The sequence below is a fragment of the Serinus canaria genome, chromosome 2 (genome assembly GCF_022539315.1).
Source record: "Serinus canaria isolate serCan28SL12 chromosome 2, serCan2020, whole genome shotgun sequence".
NCBI classification, from domain to species: domain Eukaryota; kingdom Metazoa; phylum Chordata; class Aves; order Passeriformes; family Fringillidae; genus Serinus; species Serinus canaria.
Window position 1 is genome coordinate 91,328,112 of NC_066315.1, and position 18,164 is coordinate 91,346,275.

The 18,164-nt window shown below is 36.5% G+C and overlaps 1 protein-coding gene across 2 annotated transcripts in view; it reads left to right on the forward strand.

Moving 5' to 3' along the window:
* Positions 1-18,164, forward strand: part of ERP44 (endoplasmic reticulum protein 44) — a 47,472-nt gene that overhangs the window by 10,031 nt on the left and 19,277 nt on the right. For both annotated transcript variants that reach the window (XM_009101398.4, XM_050971185.1), the window contains exons 2-4: positions 9,268-9,340; positions 11,135-11,174; positions 12,573-12,688. In XM_009101398.4, coding sequence (XP_009099646.1) covers positions 9,268-9,340; positions 11,135-11,174; positions 12,573-12,688 — 229 coding nt within the window. The remainder of the gene's footprint in view (positions 1-9,267; positions 9,341-11,134; positions 11,175-12,572; positions 12,689-18,164) is intronic.

Sequence of the window (18,164 nt, forward strand, 5' to 3'; positions counted from 1 at the left end):
GTGTGTGCAAACACTTCATACACTACGAGTGGCTGCATCACAAATTATTGTAGCTGTCTTTTGATAGTTGTACAAACAATACCTTAGCCTGTTGCTGCAGTATTAACAGCTAATTTGAGGAAAAGTGGCATCTCAATCATGCTGAAGGAAAAATAAAATCTGTAGCACACGGAGAGTCATAGTGATATTGGTAGTGTTGGTGCTGAAAGCTCTAGATCTGAGGTTAGTAAATGGGTGGTTACGTGTTGGTACATTGTAGTGGAGATTGCGGAGCATGACATGACTGTGTAATAGTGAAAGTGGAAGAGGGTCAGAATTTAAACTGGACTGCTAATTGCCACAGAATCATCCATACCTTTGCTGCACTGCTCCATTGTTTAGTTCTAACCATCATGCCTTCAGCATCAAACAAGGATGAGCTGAATCACAATGGCTGCAATTCTGTGCTTTCAAAAGGATTTTGTTATTCAGAAGTACTAACAAGCAGCTGCACTAAGGTAAATAGTACAATTTAAACAGTTACCAAAACTGGCTTGTCCACTTGTCTTCCCTTAAATTCCCATTAGAGGGCAAGTTAAACCAGTATGTTTTGCATCCCTTTGGGTGGACTAGATGAGGAGAATGACCCAGCTGTATTTTTTATTGAAGTATTTTGTCTATTTGTTGCTTTTACTACCTTTTCTTTTCTCTTAACCCAGTGCCTCATCTGCATGGCTTAGAGCCGTGTTGGTCCAGTGTGGGTATTTTTCTCATGGAGGGCTAGTTGCTGTATGTTTATGGTAGTCATATTGGCATTTGAGCAGTTGGTTTCAGTAATTCATACCCACTCTTAAAACAAGTTCCAGCTGAAAGGTGAAACTGAACAGGTTTGTCTTTGCTTAAAGTTCCCACCTTTTTGATAAGGCAAAGATATGGAGAACTTGATGTTTTGGAGAAGAAGGGTAAAATGTGTTCAGTATTGCAACTACATTGTGTCATTAATAAAAAGCTAAGCAGCTAGAAGTGCATAGGTGTTGAAGTTGAGAATAAGCTCAATATGTAGTAAAATTTGTCAAAATATAAATGTGTTTATTTTTAAAGCAGTAGAATGTGTGCAGGCAGCAAGGATAGAAAATTCTGTTATCCACTAATATCTTCAATATTTCAAATTATTCCAAGGTAGCAAACATTCATGTGACATAAGAAATGCATTTTTTTATGGAAACACTACATCTACTTTTGGTTTCTTCCTCTAAGATTATGCTTTAAAGGAGAGATTCTGAATTCCACAGCCACAGAAGGATGTAAAAGTTTTTGTTTAATTTTAATATGCATTTTCATCACCAGTCCAAGAATGAACAAAACATAAATACATTTGTATTATTAAAAAAAACCTAACAAACTAATTTCTTGTTCTGCAATGGCCATGTGTAAAAACTACAATAAAGAGCACAGGAAAGCCTGTAGATTATAATGAATAGCAGGGTAATGTGTTGCTTTTTGTAATGAGGAGTGGAGTTAAAAGTACACAGTCTCCAAGATTTAAACTGTCTACAACAAATTTTTTTGGTAGTGGGTTTTACATTTAATTGCAGTGGCCAAAATAGAGAACAAGGCCTTTTTTCTTGACTTAGTGAAAAGGGGCAGCAAACTACTTCTGCTCTGCCAGCCTTACCAAAGTCTTGACAAGACCGAGCTGCTCTTTATTTCATTTTACTGGATCATGCTTTAACAAGTTGAGGATCTTAAGAGTGCTGGCTTTCATACACAGCAACAGCTGCTTAATTTGTGCTAATCATTTTGGAGATTGCATTTGTATTTTATGTGTGTTACTCCTGCTTGAAAGTGCATCCTTGTGTTGTTGCCAAATAATCAGAGCAGTTGGCAAAATGGAAAAGAAAGAGTTATCAGAACATGAGGTGTTTTTTTCCTAAAAGGCTGTACAAATGTAACCTTTCTTTTTCAGGGGAGTTCTAGCTGCTTGTTTAAGAGAAGCAGCTTGGTAAAGATGCAGGGTTTTCAGTAGTTTCCTGGGGAGCTGAATTTGTAGCTTTAAATCTGTGAAACAGGCTTTAAGGTAGATTCCTAGTTGTGAAGATGCGGAGCACTCTGAACATTATTCACAAATTAATATAGATGTTCAGACATGTGTTTATATCTTTTGAAGGTGTATGGACTGTGTTCTCTCTATGTGGATGTCTAAGGCAAGGAAACCACTGCATCATAACCCTGACTGGAGATTACTCTTTTCTCTAAAGGCCAAGAGAAATAACTGAAAGTTACAAATAATTCAACTGGAAATAAATTACAGGTCTTATCTTGGTGACATTTTTTTAGACACGCCTCATGTCATTTTTTTGAACCCTTGCTTAAACATTTCTGTAAAAGACCGTGATCCATAGGTTTTTTGCTCAGAGACTTAAGCTTTAGAATTGTGTTTGGGTGCATGGTTCTGCTACTAATAGCTTTGTGGAAAAAAATGCAATGCCTTGGACTGCATGTTGTGAAAAGTATGTTTAATTCTCATCTCTGCAATGGACTTTTTGAATTAACATCTTTTGTCTTCTAATGATAGTTCACAAGCTGTAGAGAGGTTAATGTATCCATTTTTCTGGAAAGCCTTGGTGCTGTGGTATCAGGCCATTGAGAGATCTCTGCAGCTGTGAACCATTCCCAATCAAACAGGAAAACAGGACAATCCTTCAACTCCTTTGCTTGTGTGCTAAGTGCAGAATTAGGAGCCATTAACTTTGAGTTCTTTTTCCTAATTTGGCATGTCAAATCAATATAATTTGGATTTTCAAAGATAGCATTATAAATTGTGAATTTTTCTGTTCCAATAGTTTCATTTGAAAGTAAGTTTTTCAGTATTAACAAGATATGCACCTACTCCAAGTATTCCTTCCACGCACTTAAAATGGGAGCAGACAACAAGATATGTGGAAGACAAAAAATTGCATGACTTCTTTTTCATATGCTGGTCTCTACTTAGCTCTGTGCAGTTACAGCACTTTTTGACTAAAACAGCATAAAAGTGAACTGTCTGTCAAGGCTGAAGAAGTAAGTTTATTTTTCTAATTATTTCTTATCCATATTTCTGTTTAGTTAGATGTTTTTTCTCTGTTCTCCTGAACATTAGTAATTGCAGTCTTTAAATCTGTTTTAAGTAGCTTCTTTTGGGCATTTTAAATTTTCCCTACTAAATTTTAAGATATGGTTCCTAAGTGAAAATTATAAGAAATTATTTCTTGTTACGCATTTAAAAATTGCTCTGAAAACTTGAATGTAATTCAAGGGAATTACATTCAAGTAAGGGATCATTAGTTAATGTTTTGAACAAATAGGTCTTTGTCTCATAGTCTTATAATGAAAGCAGCTTACCTTACCAATAAAAAAAACCCCTGCATGTTCACCAGGGATGGCAGTAGTCAGTTTAAGTTATGAAAATATTTGGGCACAGTCTGAAATCAAGTGGTGACAACTAAGAATTGAACTGCTCTCACTGAGAGGGTGAATAATGTTCCTTTTTTATTTTCCTTCAGCATTCTCTATTTACTGTTACCTCTCTCTGCTCTGAACTTCGTGGTTCATGATGGGGCTTCTGGGAATGCTGCCAGCAAGATGTTCCTGATTGATGGTTCTGAAACCAAAATTCAGGGGCTCTTACAATGTCTAGCCAGCTTTGGCATTGCTGTCTTCTGGGATTGCTTTCAATTTGTATCATCCTACAGCAGGCTGTAAACCCGTCTGCTTCCTGTTGTCCAGGAGTTTAATGCAGACCTCAGAGCAGCAGCAGATCAGCAGCATGCATAAAAAAAGAGGAACTCAGGAACTGACAGTCAGCAGCAGGGTCCTGCGGGACTTGGACTTCAGGTAGTAACTTCAACATGCCAATCTGGATTAGGTGTGGGCTAGACCTGGTTGCCAAATGTAAAATGATTTTGTGTTGGGGAGAAAGATGGCTTAGTTGTCTGCCTTTAGGATTTCCCAGCAGGAGGAAAAGGTAAATGAAAAGTTTAGCAAGTGAAAACGAAGGCTGTTCTTGTTGGTTGCTTTGCAGGGGTGGTACTAATTAGAAGTCATAATGCTTCATGAATATGTTTTCTATATTCTACAAACAGTTTGCTTTAGAAATGAGGACCTCTGCTTCATTATGTGCATTAAAAAATAAAGGCACAAAGAACTAGAATGCAACAGACCTGGGTTCTTTTTTCCTTTTCTTTCAATTTTAAGGTTGTGCACATTTAAACCATTAAAATCTTCTGCAAGAAAGTGGCATGTAAAGTATAAAACACTTGAAAAAGAAATACCATTAAACTATAGGTCTGTCTCTCCAGTTAGCAATTACAGAACTAACAACACTAACTGGTGCTGGTAAAATGTTGATAAAAAGTTGATCTAAATCTCTTGAGTAACCAGCAAGCTTTATTAATTGGATGTTTGAAATGGGAATTGAACAGCAATACTGTCAGCAGAAGGTGAGTTTAAACTGGATGTGCTTTTACTTCCTCTTTGGGAAAGTGGTGTGAAACCTGGCAGAGGTTCAGTGTTGGGTATGAGTTGAATAAGTTCTGTCCAGGCATTTTGTTTTGTGTAAGGATACTTGTGTGGTATTGCATGGTGTGTTTGGGAAGATCATAGTGACTTTCCAGCAGTGCTTTGAGGTCTTTCATTGGAAACAATCAGAATAAATCTCAGCTAATTACTCCTCAGAAGTGGCTGCTACTGGCTCTCTAAGCAATTGGCTGACTTCAAGTGAGGACCAAATCTTGATCAGAAATACTAAGATTTCTGTACTAATTAAACATCCCAGTAAAAGCATGACCACTGTTATCTTCAGAAACTCCCAGGAACCTGAGCCATGATGTTCCTGCTTTATTTGACAGTATTTCTGAGGACCAGAAAGTAAAAGTGTATGTCATTGCCTCTTCTTCCCTCCCCCATATGAGCTACATTTTATCTTTGTGAACACATTGTTCAGTTCCTGATATTTTCCCCTGAGCAATGTATTCTGTAAGTGCGTAAAGCTTTCTGCATTTGCTTGTTTCAGTCTTCATTTGTTTTGTCATTTTTCTGTAGTGTTAAATGACTGTGAGATTATAAACATCCTGATGTAACTTGAGCAGCTTCACTCAAGTATTTAATGTATTTTATTCTACTCTATTTTTAATTTTTTTTTTCTGTAGCTACTTATTTTACCATCAGATTTTCAGTTTGAATGTTTAAAAAATAGAAATATAAAAACTACTTAATTTTATCCAATGTAAGTGCAGAAAGTTGAGTTATTTTAAGGGGCACTTCAGTAACCAATTTTCCTTTTGAATTATTTTTTCAAGATGCTTTCTTCAATGAGTTTGTAACTATCTTGTAATGCTAGTTTGAATTTTTTTTTTTTTACTTCAGTTACAAATATGAACCATCATCCATATGTCTTGCTATGAGCAGTGGAATGTAAAGTTTGCATTTGAAAGTGAAAAATTCTGAATACTTTTCTTAGCCAGTATGTTTTTCAGAACTTATGTTTAATACCTGTTATGAAGTGTGTAGCTGATATTCAGAAATTATTTCCTCAAATATCTTGTTTTCTGCTCATGGGTATCAAGCACACGCCTCAAAAATGTCAGAAAATATTCTCAAAACAGTGTAGCTTCTTAGAAATTTAAATACAAATCCTTTATGATAAATATCAATACTAGTAATATCATAAACCCTCTTGCATCCCATGGGACAGCAAGATTACTGGGTCAAAAGGAGGTGTTTTCTTCCTTACAGGCATTATACCTTAATGAAAGCTTCAGCCTGGAGCGTGTCTTGCATATTTATTGACATTTCTTCAAGAAATGCCTTTTTTTTCCATGAGTCTGTCTACTTATTATTAAAATTTTGGCATCCACAATTATTTAGTCAGTATAAAATGTTTGAGAATGTGATTATGAATATATTTGACAAAACAGAAATTTTCATACTTCTAGTGGGAAAAGTATTTCAATTATCTTAGATTTTGTGCAACTTTTGGGAGAAGGTGATCTTAGTCTCAGTATTTTTCCACTACTGTAATACAAATGAACAATAGGGTGTATGGTTAATTTGTTTTTCACCTTCAATACATGAAGATGTTTGGAATATTTGTTTTGGTGTTAATGTCTTAGTACATGCAGCTTGCACATTTCCACAGTAAGAGTTAAGAAAGCAATCACAAAATTTATTTGGGCTATAAAGAAGTATTAGTTTTAATTCCTCTTTTCTAGAAGAGGATCTCATTGGTTAGTAAATCCTGTGCTTTCATGGTACACTTAAATATTTGAATTGCAAGTTAAATGTGTTTTAAGTGTATTGTGGCAATCTGCAAATATGACTACAGTTCCTGATCCATTGAAGTATATCTGCTAAGTAACAGAGCCTATTTCTTGACTGCAAATAATACGCTTATCTATGTTATGTTTAATTTATGTGTAACTTATCCTATTAGATAAGATTTGTCTTGCTGCTGGAAAGTTGTACTAGAAAAAGCCAGGGGGTTTTAAGAAATTGTTATCTTACCCATTTAGTTTGTTTAGACAATATAAAGTGCTACTGCTGAGCTCCTGTGAAAATTGTTACACCAAGACCTACAATGGAAATTCTTTTCAAGTATGAATGGTGATGCAGAGCTTGTGTGCAGCAACTGAAAAGTTCCTGCTTTCTAGAGGCTTGTGTGGATTTTCTCTGTAGACAAAGATTGTCCAAGATTACAGGCAGGTTAAGTAACTCTTAACTCGTAAGACACTCTTGGTCTTCAGGGTGATCAGAGGTTCTTGAGGCCTTGCAAAACAGTTAAAGCCTTAGAACACTGAATTTGCAAAGTCACCTTCAGTAGGATCAGATGATGGCCAAGAAAATTATTGTTAAATTACTCCATCCATTATTGTCTAGAGCAATATTTCAGCTGTTATTGTTAATTGTAGCTACTGCTTCAATTGTACTCAAGTTAGGTCAAACCTAACATTTGCAACAAAGCAACACGTGCGTACAAGCAAAAGCTGTGCCAGCACATGCTGACCTGATCCATTACTCACTACAAACATAACTTCTACCCAGCAACACCATGGAAGCTGTCATCCCATGCACTACCCAAGGGGTGATGGGGAAGTGTCTGCACTAAGGTTTGCCATCAGCTGTTACTTCTCTGGCTATAATTTGGCCAGTGTGGATCTGGGTCTGTACAGGCAGCTACTCACTCCAAAGGCAGAGTCCTACCTTCTTTCTGCTCACTAGTCAGCAATGTCAGCATCTTAAGAGGAACTCCCTGAACACTGGCCTGCTGGAACTTGTGCATTGCATAGATTGATTAATCAGATAATTTTTGGCAGATTGTGTTGTTACACTGCCTGGTAAATCTCTGGACCTGGCAGCTCAGGTTGTTTCTCTACAGTCATCTTAGAGCCACAGTTTAGACATTTGTCTCAAGCCATTAAGTGCCACAGGAAGACTGTGCAAACTCCACCACAAACCTTAGATTTGCATTTAAGAATGGTATCTTATTCAACTACCAAGAGAGGAGCACTAGTACATATTTTGTATTCCAACAGCTGGTGTGTTTTTCAGCCTGTAGTGCAAGACAGTTACATGCTACCCAAGGGTCTCCATATGAGAAATGCAAAAGGATCACTATCTTCACTGGCAAGTGATTAGTGATCCACATTAGTAATCTTTCTGACTAGTGGTCCACAATTCAGAAAGAATTAAAAATGGTTGATTGCGGCAAATCTCACCTGTGTGTGATTTACAGTGATAGTTTTAGAGCTGTTAACAGTATCTCACTACCATCTTTGAAGCTGATCTTAAGGAAAGCAGGAATCCAGTTTGATGATTTTTTTTCAAATATTTCATATATTCTTGTAATAAATGTTAGGAAATTTGGTGTGTAATATTAAATGAGTTTTTTGATAAACTGTAAACAGTGTCAAAGGCAGGTGTATCCTGGAAGCTTGTTCTTTGTAGTCACGGTCCTCCTATAGGTTCAGGATAGGTCTCAGGCTCCTCCATTAATACAGAGAACCTTCTATCACTGGTTCCTGCTATACAGCTGCTCTGTGTGGTTTTATTTGGATGGTCTTTATGCTTTTAGATGTGTTTCCCTTGGTGCCTCTTGAGCCATAGGCAGATTTTGTTTGCACCTCAAGGAGTAAATAAGTCTCTGGGAACATCAGTAGCATGTATGTTGTGTGCTGCTGCATCTCAGTGTGGGATGTCTCTGTGAATCTCTGGTTTCTGCCCAACTCCTTGAACTGTGCATTCCGCTCAGTTCTCTTCCAAAAACCTCCTTTTCCTTTGCTGTTACCTCTATTAGCTGAGGAACCATACATCAATTGAAACCATGAAGGCATCACAGCAGAGCATCTGGTCCAAGCTCTGCCTGTGCTTACAGAAGTGATGTCTTTCTTACTGGCTTACTCAGGATGGAAACATTCATGTCCCAGACAAGAATCTATATGGTCCTACTCAAACATTTGCATGCTTGTCTCTCTCAGGGCAAAAATAAATTGTAAATCACTGATGCCTCTCTCACCTGGATAGAACTCTACCTCCTCTTTCTTCCACTGCATTTTAGAAAAATAAAGATCTGGGTTAGCACTGAAAATGAGATTGTCCATCCATAAAAATGTGTATTGCTATGAGAGTTGCATTAAGAATAATATGAATGTTACATTGTAATTGAATGATTTGGCTGATGTGGTGTCTTGGTTTTTATAGTCTGATAAGTCTATTGCATGCTGGGACTGAAGTAGTGTCAAGTGGAAATACAGAAGGAGATAAAAGACTGTAGTTAGTTGAGTTAGATGTATTGAAATTGTTTCCTATAACAGCAATAAAAATGCAGGTAGTTGAGGCTTTGGTTAATGAGAACTTTTTTGTCAGACAAATCCTGTAAGTGACAGAAGGAATTACTTGTCTCTGGGTAAAACCTGTGCCCACCTGTGTGAGGTTGCTGAAATGGGGTTTAATTTCTTTCTTCAGAGTGAAGTTATGAATATAAGTTACTCTTAAAGGTGCAAATTTACCTGTAACATTTCTGGCTACATAATAGAGAATTGTAGTAAAAAAAATTTTTTTCTTTAAATGTGAAAGTATGTTATATTGGTAGTTTATTTGTATAAGTGTAGTACTGCAGTAATCTGAAATGCATTGACCGAATTACAGTTCTTTTACTGTTCTTCTCCAGCTTTTGAACTGCAGCACTTAAAAATCACACATCAGTTACTACTTCACTGCTGAAACATTCCTTACTGGTTTGCTTTCTCTTTTTAGGTGTCTTGGCTTTTTAATCCAGCAAGAAGTGAAATAACAAGTCTAGATAGTGGAAATATAGATGACATTTTAAGTGAGTACTTCGAATAATTTTTTTCCTTGTATGTCTGCAGTTACTTATCTGTGTGAATATTGCAGTGGTGTTAAATGAATATTCATACCCTAGCTTTGAATATATGAATTGCAATCGGCTTAGAAATATTAAATGCCTGTGGTTGAAATTAGCTGTCTGAACTAATGTATTGCAATGAGAATTTGAAGTGTCTTAGGAAAATAACTGTTATCTTGTTTGCAGAAGGGAATGCTTAATTGCATAACCAAAACTAGTCTAGAGGGCATTTTAAAAGTTTCCCCCCCAAAAAAGCAGCAAGTGAAACCCATGGTTATGGGTCTTAAGTATCTTGCTTGTTCGGCTCTGCCTTTTCTCAGGTTAAGCACTGTCCTGTTTCTGGTGGCTCATAGAACGGAAATCTTTAAATTAAACAGATATGTGTTTCTTGTCTGAAACCTTTCCCTCTGAAAAGTATGCAACTTGCCTGTATATGATTGTCTTTGCAGGAAAAAGTTATTGCATTGTTTCAAATATATCCAGGGTGAAAAATCTTTAATAAGGTCTGGACTAGAACCTGCCTTATGATATGAGATTGCTTTGTGATATGAGAGCTGTTTGTAAATACTGTCTCTACAGTGGGAAATATAAAATTATTTTATACAATGTAATTCACAAAAGGGAATATATGCTAAGTGTGAGCACTTCTGAAATTCATCCCATTGCTTTCAAGAAATACTTTATACGTTGGAGGTGACCCTAAACTTTTCAGTGCGTGTTATTTAGCTGTTCATCACTGGCATCTCTTGCTGATAATGAAAATCTTAACACCATAATTGTAATCAAACTGTGGTGTTCTCCAGCCTACTCAAGAGTTGTCTTTATCAGCATGTTGTCTTTTCCAGGCTTTCAGCATCCTTATCTTCACATGTAACTGCTCTGTAGCTTTGTCAATTTTCTGCTTTGTCAGCATTTCCGCTTTATTAAGCTGTGGCTGATACTCGGTAGTTTGAGTATGTATTTCATTTTTTTTTTTCAGTGTCTAGGTCAGTACTACTACTGAAAAATAATTTAAAGCATGGTTATTTATTATATTCTATAAAGATAATACTTCATTTTTGGGCTGGAAATTTAACCTTTTTTGATTTTTTTAAAATATGTTAAAAGGAATGTATAAGAACATTATTTCATTACTTCATTATATGTATCCCTGTAGTACTGCATTTTTTTAGTGTTCCTTAGCATTTTTCTATTTATGGGGACTGAAATTTTTTTTGCTACCTTTTGCCATAGTATCTAGGTTAAATAAGACAAGTAAGGACAAACCAGAGCAAGTTGCACAGACTGGTTGCCTGTTCATCAGTCTTCTACCCCAGTTAGTTGGGATTTCAGCTTTGAACTGATTTTGAACACTTAGGAATAATAGAGTTAGTGCTTAAGAGCTACTAGAGTTCAATTTCTGGATATGAGTGCCTTAATTTTAAATCCAGAAATAATTTTTGCTGCATGTGTCACTAAATTACTTTGTGTGTCTTAATGCCTTAAGTATTTACATTTTTGTCTTATATATCAATCAAGTAGAACGCTTGACTGAAAGCTTCTTTCATATTTTTCTCATTTGTTATAGATTATATTTCTGATGAGACTTACTCCAGCCATTCTCTAGCAATCAGACTAAGCTTTATGCTGAATTATCTAGAAATATTTGCTTTTGTAGTTTTTTTGCACAAACTTAATACTTTTATCATCTCAAATAAAAGAACTGAGAAGTTTGCCTTACAATGTGACATTGGGCTTTTTCTTTTTCTTTCTTCTCAGACAATGCAGATGTTGCTTTAGTTAATTTTTATGCTGATTGGTAAGTTATTCAAGTTGTTTTGTTTTGTTTTTTATATTTAAGCATCTTTCTTTTGAAAACTGTCATGTTTGGCTATTGTTTTTCAGTTAAAATGGAAAATACAGTAGTCCCTTGGTTTCAAACCAATTCTTTCCTAGGTTTATGTCCCAATTGCTTCTCCTTCTGTCTGTGCTTGCTTGGTTCACATTATAATAGGCTATAGTTTTAAAACATTCCAGCCTTAATTATGATCATTACTTTTAGGCGTACAGCAATAATCCCCCAGCATAGCACACTGCCAGTCTGTGATGTAACCTGACTTATGAGTGAGAACAGATCAGTTTTGGTCATGGAAGTTCTCTGTTTTAAGGGTGGAGAAGAATGGGGGACAAGAAGCCATTGTAGCATATAACATATATATGCTGCATAAATGTGTAGCATGCTGCTGGGCTGCCCAGAGTCAGGTTTTTTCAGAAGGTGGACTTCAGCTCTCTTGGCATTTTGAGAGCAGGACTTGCTCTTCACTTACATGTTTGCTGTTGCAGACTTAACTGCATCCCCAGGCTGTCACTGTTATGATTAAGTTCAGTATCAGTGCAGGCTGGTTTATTGCAAGTCTACACCTTGAAGTCTCATTCTCCCAATTTCTACAGTGCCATTATGCATCTCCAATTTAAAAATCTGCCATATGGCAGGATATAAAATAATTTTATTGATATATTTGTAATGGGATTGTGCACTACTGTTACCCTAGACTTCCTAAAACCACTGAAGCATCTTTATATCCTACCACCTTTTCTGTGGGCAAAAAGAGAGAATTTGTATCAAAATCTGACATTACTGGAAGAAGGGACCGTTAGGGTTCTCTTTGTTCTTGCTGCTGTAAAGGTAGTTTGCTCAAATTCTGCCAAACCTGAGCAATAATATAATGCGTAATACTTATAACTTGTATTGTTGACCCATAGAGAATTACCTGTGATATTTCTTGAAGCTGTTGGTGAATATTTCAATCTCAGCAATCTAAGGAACAACTTCTACTACATTTTAAAAATCATTTTTCATGGGGTAATTCAGGTATAAAAAAATTAACATACTTTCTGAATAGAATCTACTTCCTAAAGGCTTATAATTGATTAATGGTGTTTCCTAGGGAGATAAAGCAGGGGAGCATATCTTGAACTGTGTATTCTTTCAGAATTACTTTTTTTTCTGCACCTGATTCATTCAAGTTACTTTTGAACTGACTTTTATCCATTCAGTTACTGGGATGATTACAGGCAGATGGGATTTTTTTTCCAATGGCTTTTCTTTGTTTTCTTTTTTTCCTTTTTCCTTCAAAGATTGAAATGTTCCAGTAGTCATCAGTTGAAATATTTCAAAGTGATATTTTGAAGTCACGATTTTGTGTTCTATTTACAGGTGCCGCTTCAGCCAAATGCTGCATCCTATTTTTGAGGAAGCTTCTAATGTGATCAAAGAAGAATATCCAGATAAAAATCAAGTGGTGTTTGCTAGAGTAGACTGTGATCAGCATTGTAAGTATATCTTGATTTAGGTTTTCCTGTGCTGTCCTGCTACCAAGTTAGTAACTGTATTGAAAAATACGCTAAATAGCTGTGCAAAGTGTAGCTGTAGATGGCCCATCATTTAGCACAGGGTTGCTTTTAATATATCAGCTAACCTCTTCTTCCAAATTTGTTAAGGCAATTTCCAGTGTTTCTTTCTCATTGCATCCATCAACATTCTTTTTTTTTATCAGTTCAGCTGATCTCATTTAATGAGGAAAATAGGGCTGTGATTATAAATTGAATTGGCTCATTCACATGTCAGAGAAGCACTAATGCAACAAATGATGCAGGTCTTAACAACCAAGAAAAGGAAGGGATAACCTTCCACTGTTAGCATGAAGAATGTGTTCTGATCAGATCTTCCTTCCACCTGGGAGTCTTGGTGGGGGCTGTAAGTTTCCTTTCACCCAGCCAGGCAGGGATCAGTGCTTTGCTCTGCTATTGTTACGCCTGCCAGCAAACAGTTCCCTATTTGGGTTGGGTTTTCCCCATGCCCAGACATGAAAATTATATGCAGTATCTTACTTTATGCTGGTACTAATTCCTAAATTTCTTTTTAAATCCCTTAAGAAGTAAAATGTGAGGAACATCTGCTACACATTGAAAGGCAAATGGATAGTACCAGGATTTTTATTACACTGTTGGATCAGCTGTGTTATTTTATGCTTCTTGGAGACCAGCATTTCTAGGAATAATTTCTTAACAGTGGCTTATGATTCCCAAAGAGTATTAACAGAAAAATTCAGTTTAATCAATACTGATTATACTCTCTGGGGCTTTACAAAACTATTAATTTGTAAGGACAGGCATCACTGGAAATTGGCTCATCTTTTCATGTCAAGATAACAACAAAACTTTCTATAAAGTTCCTGCTAAAGACCATAGTAAAATCAGCCTATGTTGTGTTTTGTTGTTGGGGTTTAAATTAACTGCTGCAGTCCTTGCTTTGGTTGCTGTAGTTTCAGTTGCTTGAATAACTCAGAGAGTCTGGGCTGCTGGATGGCCAGTGTTTAGCTATGAGACCTTCTTGTCTTAGCAGCTGTAGTTAAGAAAACTTTTTTTTGTCCCCCACCAAATGTTTGAAATGCTTTAAAAGTTTGTTGCTTAATCCTCTCAATTGCTCTTTAAATTAAGGTAACTGGTGCTTGTTAGAGAGAGCTGAGAGGACAAGGTGCTACAGGAGAGATTGTCATCCCTCCTGGGAGTACTTGTAGTGGGCTAAGTAGTAGGAGACAGCCAGGAGTTTTGGTTTTTCTTTATATTTCTGGAATACCATTAGTTCTCTGTATTTACTATTTTTATCCCTAATTTAAGTAGATGAGCATGACTGCTGTTGCAGAAGATGTAAAATGTGAGAATTAAAAATAAAATCCTTTAATTACAGGCAATTTACATTGCCCTTTTGAATTGAAATAACAGAGTTGTGCATGTCATTCCTAGTTTCTAGGAATATTTATTTGCTGGGTTTTAAACAATGTTACATTTTATGGCACACAATTATTGGGCAAGTTCTAAACTTTTAGGTATTTAAACTTGGATTTTAATGGGCTGCAATAGAAGCTTTTTAGTAAGAAAGCAGATACTACTGTATTATCAAGGTTGAGCCTGTGCAGTATTTTGCTGAATGCTGGTGTCAATATTCTTAGTGGTTTGGGATTTTTTTTTACTCAAGCTTTATATTTTTGTATGTGTTTACATATTTTAGCAACACTAGAGTTTTTATGTCAATATTTTGGTGGTTTGTTATGCCTGTAGATTTCATACCACTAGTAATTTGCTGTTAGAATGGTATTCTAGAGATGGTGGATTATTTGCATTACAAATGATTTGGTTCTTTTTGAGGCCAAGACTCTGTAGGGAATCCAAATAGCTGATTTCTGGCCACTCAAAAACAGCTTTCAGAATGGTTACTCAGGCATAGATACTTTCTATTTAATGCACTATTATTGAAGCACGCTGCAGGGCCCAACAGCTCACACCAGCTTCTGAGGTTAAAGCAAATTAAAGAGAATTATTGATGTACTGCCAAATGTTTGATGCCTAATGACAAAACCATCATTCTGTCTGCTCTTATAGCCAATATAAAGATTTTTTTTTGGAAAATGATAGTCCCTGATGTGATAAAATACAAAATATACATATTAACACTATATTAAGCCTCTGTATGTGTTACATTTTAAACTAGTTTGTAACATTGTAGAAGATAATTATACCTGAAGCGTGTAGGCAAAGTCACCAGGCTGTGTTTAAGCTGGTGCGCAACATACACTAAAGGTAAATCTGGAGCAGGTGGTTAAAGCAAGTACTCTTTGCTTTTCCAAAACCACATCTTTTTATAACTTTAAAATGTCTGAGTTCTGCTACATTGTGTTAAAATCTTTGATGGTTTTGGTATGTTCAGTTTAGTAATTCAGCTATCTTAAATATTAAACACCTCTCATCCAAGTACAATACCTAGTAAAAGTGATCTTCCATATAAAATTACAGAAGATCTTACTGCATAGATGTCATTAGGAAGGTTTTCTTTCGTGGTTTGGGGTTTTTTGTTTGTTTGGGGTTTTTTTGGGTGATTTTTTCCTGCTTGTGTTTCAGGATGTTTTTAATCATTTGTGGTAAGCAGTGTGATGGAAACTCACTTGGTACACTAGATTTCTTGTGTTTCTGTTCTCTGTGAGTGGATATTGCAATCTAGAACTCATGTTTCTCTGGGGAAGGGTTTATGTTTTGGGCAGTTTCTCTAAATTCAGCATTAAGAGCTGTGGTACAAAATTCTTGTCAATTAAAGTATATATATTGGGGATTTGATTCTACTGCACCATGTTTTCCTTTGGTTTCTGAGTTAAATAAAAGTAGTAGCTAGTTTGAATAGATCTTTGTGCCTCCAAACATGGATCAGTGTCTCACTGAGTCTATGTTTGGAGATGCTTTGCTGGACAGACTGTTTAGGGAACTGTTCTTCCACTCCAAATGTGTCTGGGAGTGGTATTTTCCCTAAGTTTTGTGAGCTGCTGCTCTCTGTGACTGGCTGTTCCTGCAATGTATGCTCACGTTGCTAATGTTATTCTGCAGAGATGAGATTGTGTAGCTACTGTGCCTTTGGTAAGCAAAAGAATTGAATGATAACAAATTTGGAAGTTCATAAATAATATGAACTTGAAATTCTTAAAAAGAATTGAATGATAACAAATTTGGAAGTTCATAATTCTAAATGAAACTCTAAACAAGCATGAGGATTTCATTGCATTCTTGTCACTTTGCTTGGGAAAAAAATTCAGTCTGAGAGAGTTATATTTGGGTAAAATAAAAAGTGTAAGTGATTTGGAGAGGTTGTTGATGGCACTCCTTAGGAGAGCGATTTTGTTAGTCTTTCAAAGAAGATTATGGGATGCCTACTGATGAGGCCCTGCTTAGAGCAGTCATGGCTGTTGTGAATGCTCCTTTGCAGCAGAGGGTGGTTTAAATTTGCTGTTACCTGAGTTTGATACAGAATATTGATTGCTTTTCTTCTACCTGTTTTGGTCCATCATACAAGTCACTAGTATCACAATCATTGGAGTAGGATGCTCAGTTTATATGCTTTCCCAAGTTCCTTTCTAATTCTGCTTCTTCTGGGTATTCCACCAGGGCTTATGATTTCTTGCAAGTGTCACAAGAGCAGTAGTTTAACTGGGGAGAATTTATGGTGTATTATGAAAGTAAAAGGTACCTATCAAAGACAGATTTCATTTGTCATCTGTAGTGTGCCCTAGTGGGTAGCCTGAGGGACTTCAGAAGATGTTGACTGATCTCAAGTGAGCTAGCAGAATACTTATTTGGTCATTCCAGCTTCAAATATACAGCTGAAAGGATTTGTTATTTTTGAGATGGAAGATATTGCAGAAGGGTCAGGAAGACTTAAGATGATTTGACACACAAAATAAAGATTAGTGTTAGATCCAGAAAAGTCAAACTCTCCCTATATGTAGCTGTGCAATTCCTACCACCATTATGTAACACCTAAGTTAGGAAATGCAGTAACTTGGGTTTGTGCTAGCTCTTTCTCAGACAACATGAAGAGACCACTCCCCTCTCCTCTAGGAAAAGGGACACTGAGTATTTTCAGAAGTTATTTTTACAGGGTTTGAGTTTTGAAACTGATTTTCTTTCAGATAACTTTTCAGGCTGTTATAGTCCTCTGTTCAGCATGTGAATTCTTCAGGTGCTGCCTTATATGATGAGGTAGGCATTTAGGATAATTATCAATATTGTTCGAATCCTACTGGACATGTTTTTTGAGAACCAGTCCTGTAGACTTAAAATCTAAATATTTGTTTAGTCATCGTGTGAATTATGGCCCTGAAAAAGTAGAGCAGTGTACTGAGTTAATGGTGACCCTTGTAAATATTGCTGGTCCTTCACTGGAGAGGACCTTCTTAGCTACATTGTGGGTGGGAGCCTTTTTCAATGAAGTGAGTCTTGGTGCAATTTTTCAACACTTTATTCGTTGTACATTTAATTTCACCTTGGTGGCAGTGGAATTGAGATTCTTGGTGATGTAACCTGATATCTAGCTAGCTGAACTTTGGATAGTGTCTTGTGGTGTTAACCTAGAATGGTGGAGTCTGAAGCGTTCTGGGAAACAAGTCGCTGGCTGTGTGCTTGCTTGAAGCTGTGGCATGGGTAATGTGTGTACACACCATGAGAAAAGCCTGACACCCCAAAAAATGGGCTTTGGCATTCCTTTGAATAGAGGAACACACAGTGCTCTGGAGAAGTGGCTGACAGTACAAGAGATAGGACAGAGATATGGATCACAAATGATAGCTCACAAATCCTGCTTTCTTAGAGGATCTTGCTCAGAAGATGACGTGGGAGACTGTCTTAGAAAACATGAGTGTCAATATCAGGTTTCACATAAAAGTTTGTTTCAAAACAAGAGCTGCTCTCTTCCCTGTTGTAAGACTGAGCTTTGCTCAGGAGAAGTACCAGTCAGTGCAAATCTGAAGAGAACTGGGCGACTGCAAGATATTCATGTTGGAGTTGGCAGAATGAATAGTGGAAAAGGGAAAGAAGTCTGGTCAGTTTGGAAATGGCTGAATGCAGGTAAACATGCAAAATGAGGAGGAGAATCAACTGAATCCAGCAGTCATTGCTGTGATCTAAGTTTCTGTTTTGTAGAAGAGAAGATGATCAAGTATGTCAGTAGTTTCCTATCATAACTAATGTGAAACTGTTCTGGTAAACACTAGATTTGTGATTTAATGATTAATTCAGCGAAATACAAACACAAGGTTTATTCCATTTAGGTACCTTCATAACTGAAGAAAATAAAAAGTCATAAAGTTGTAGTTGGGAGACTTTTTTTTTTAGGTAGGTTGCCCATGTCTGTTTCAAACACCTCTTTTCATCAGAAAATGGGCAGTGGGAATGTCAGGAAATATTTTTAAATTTAATTTAGGATTTA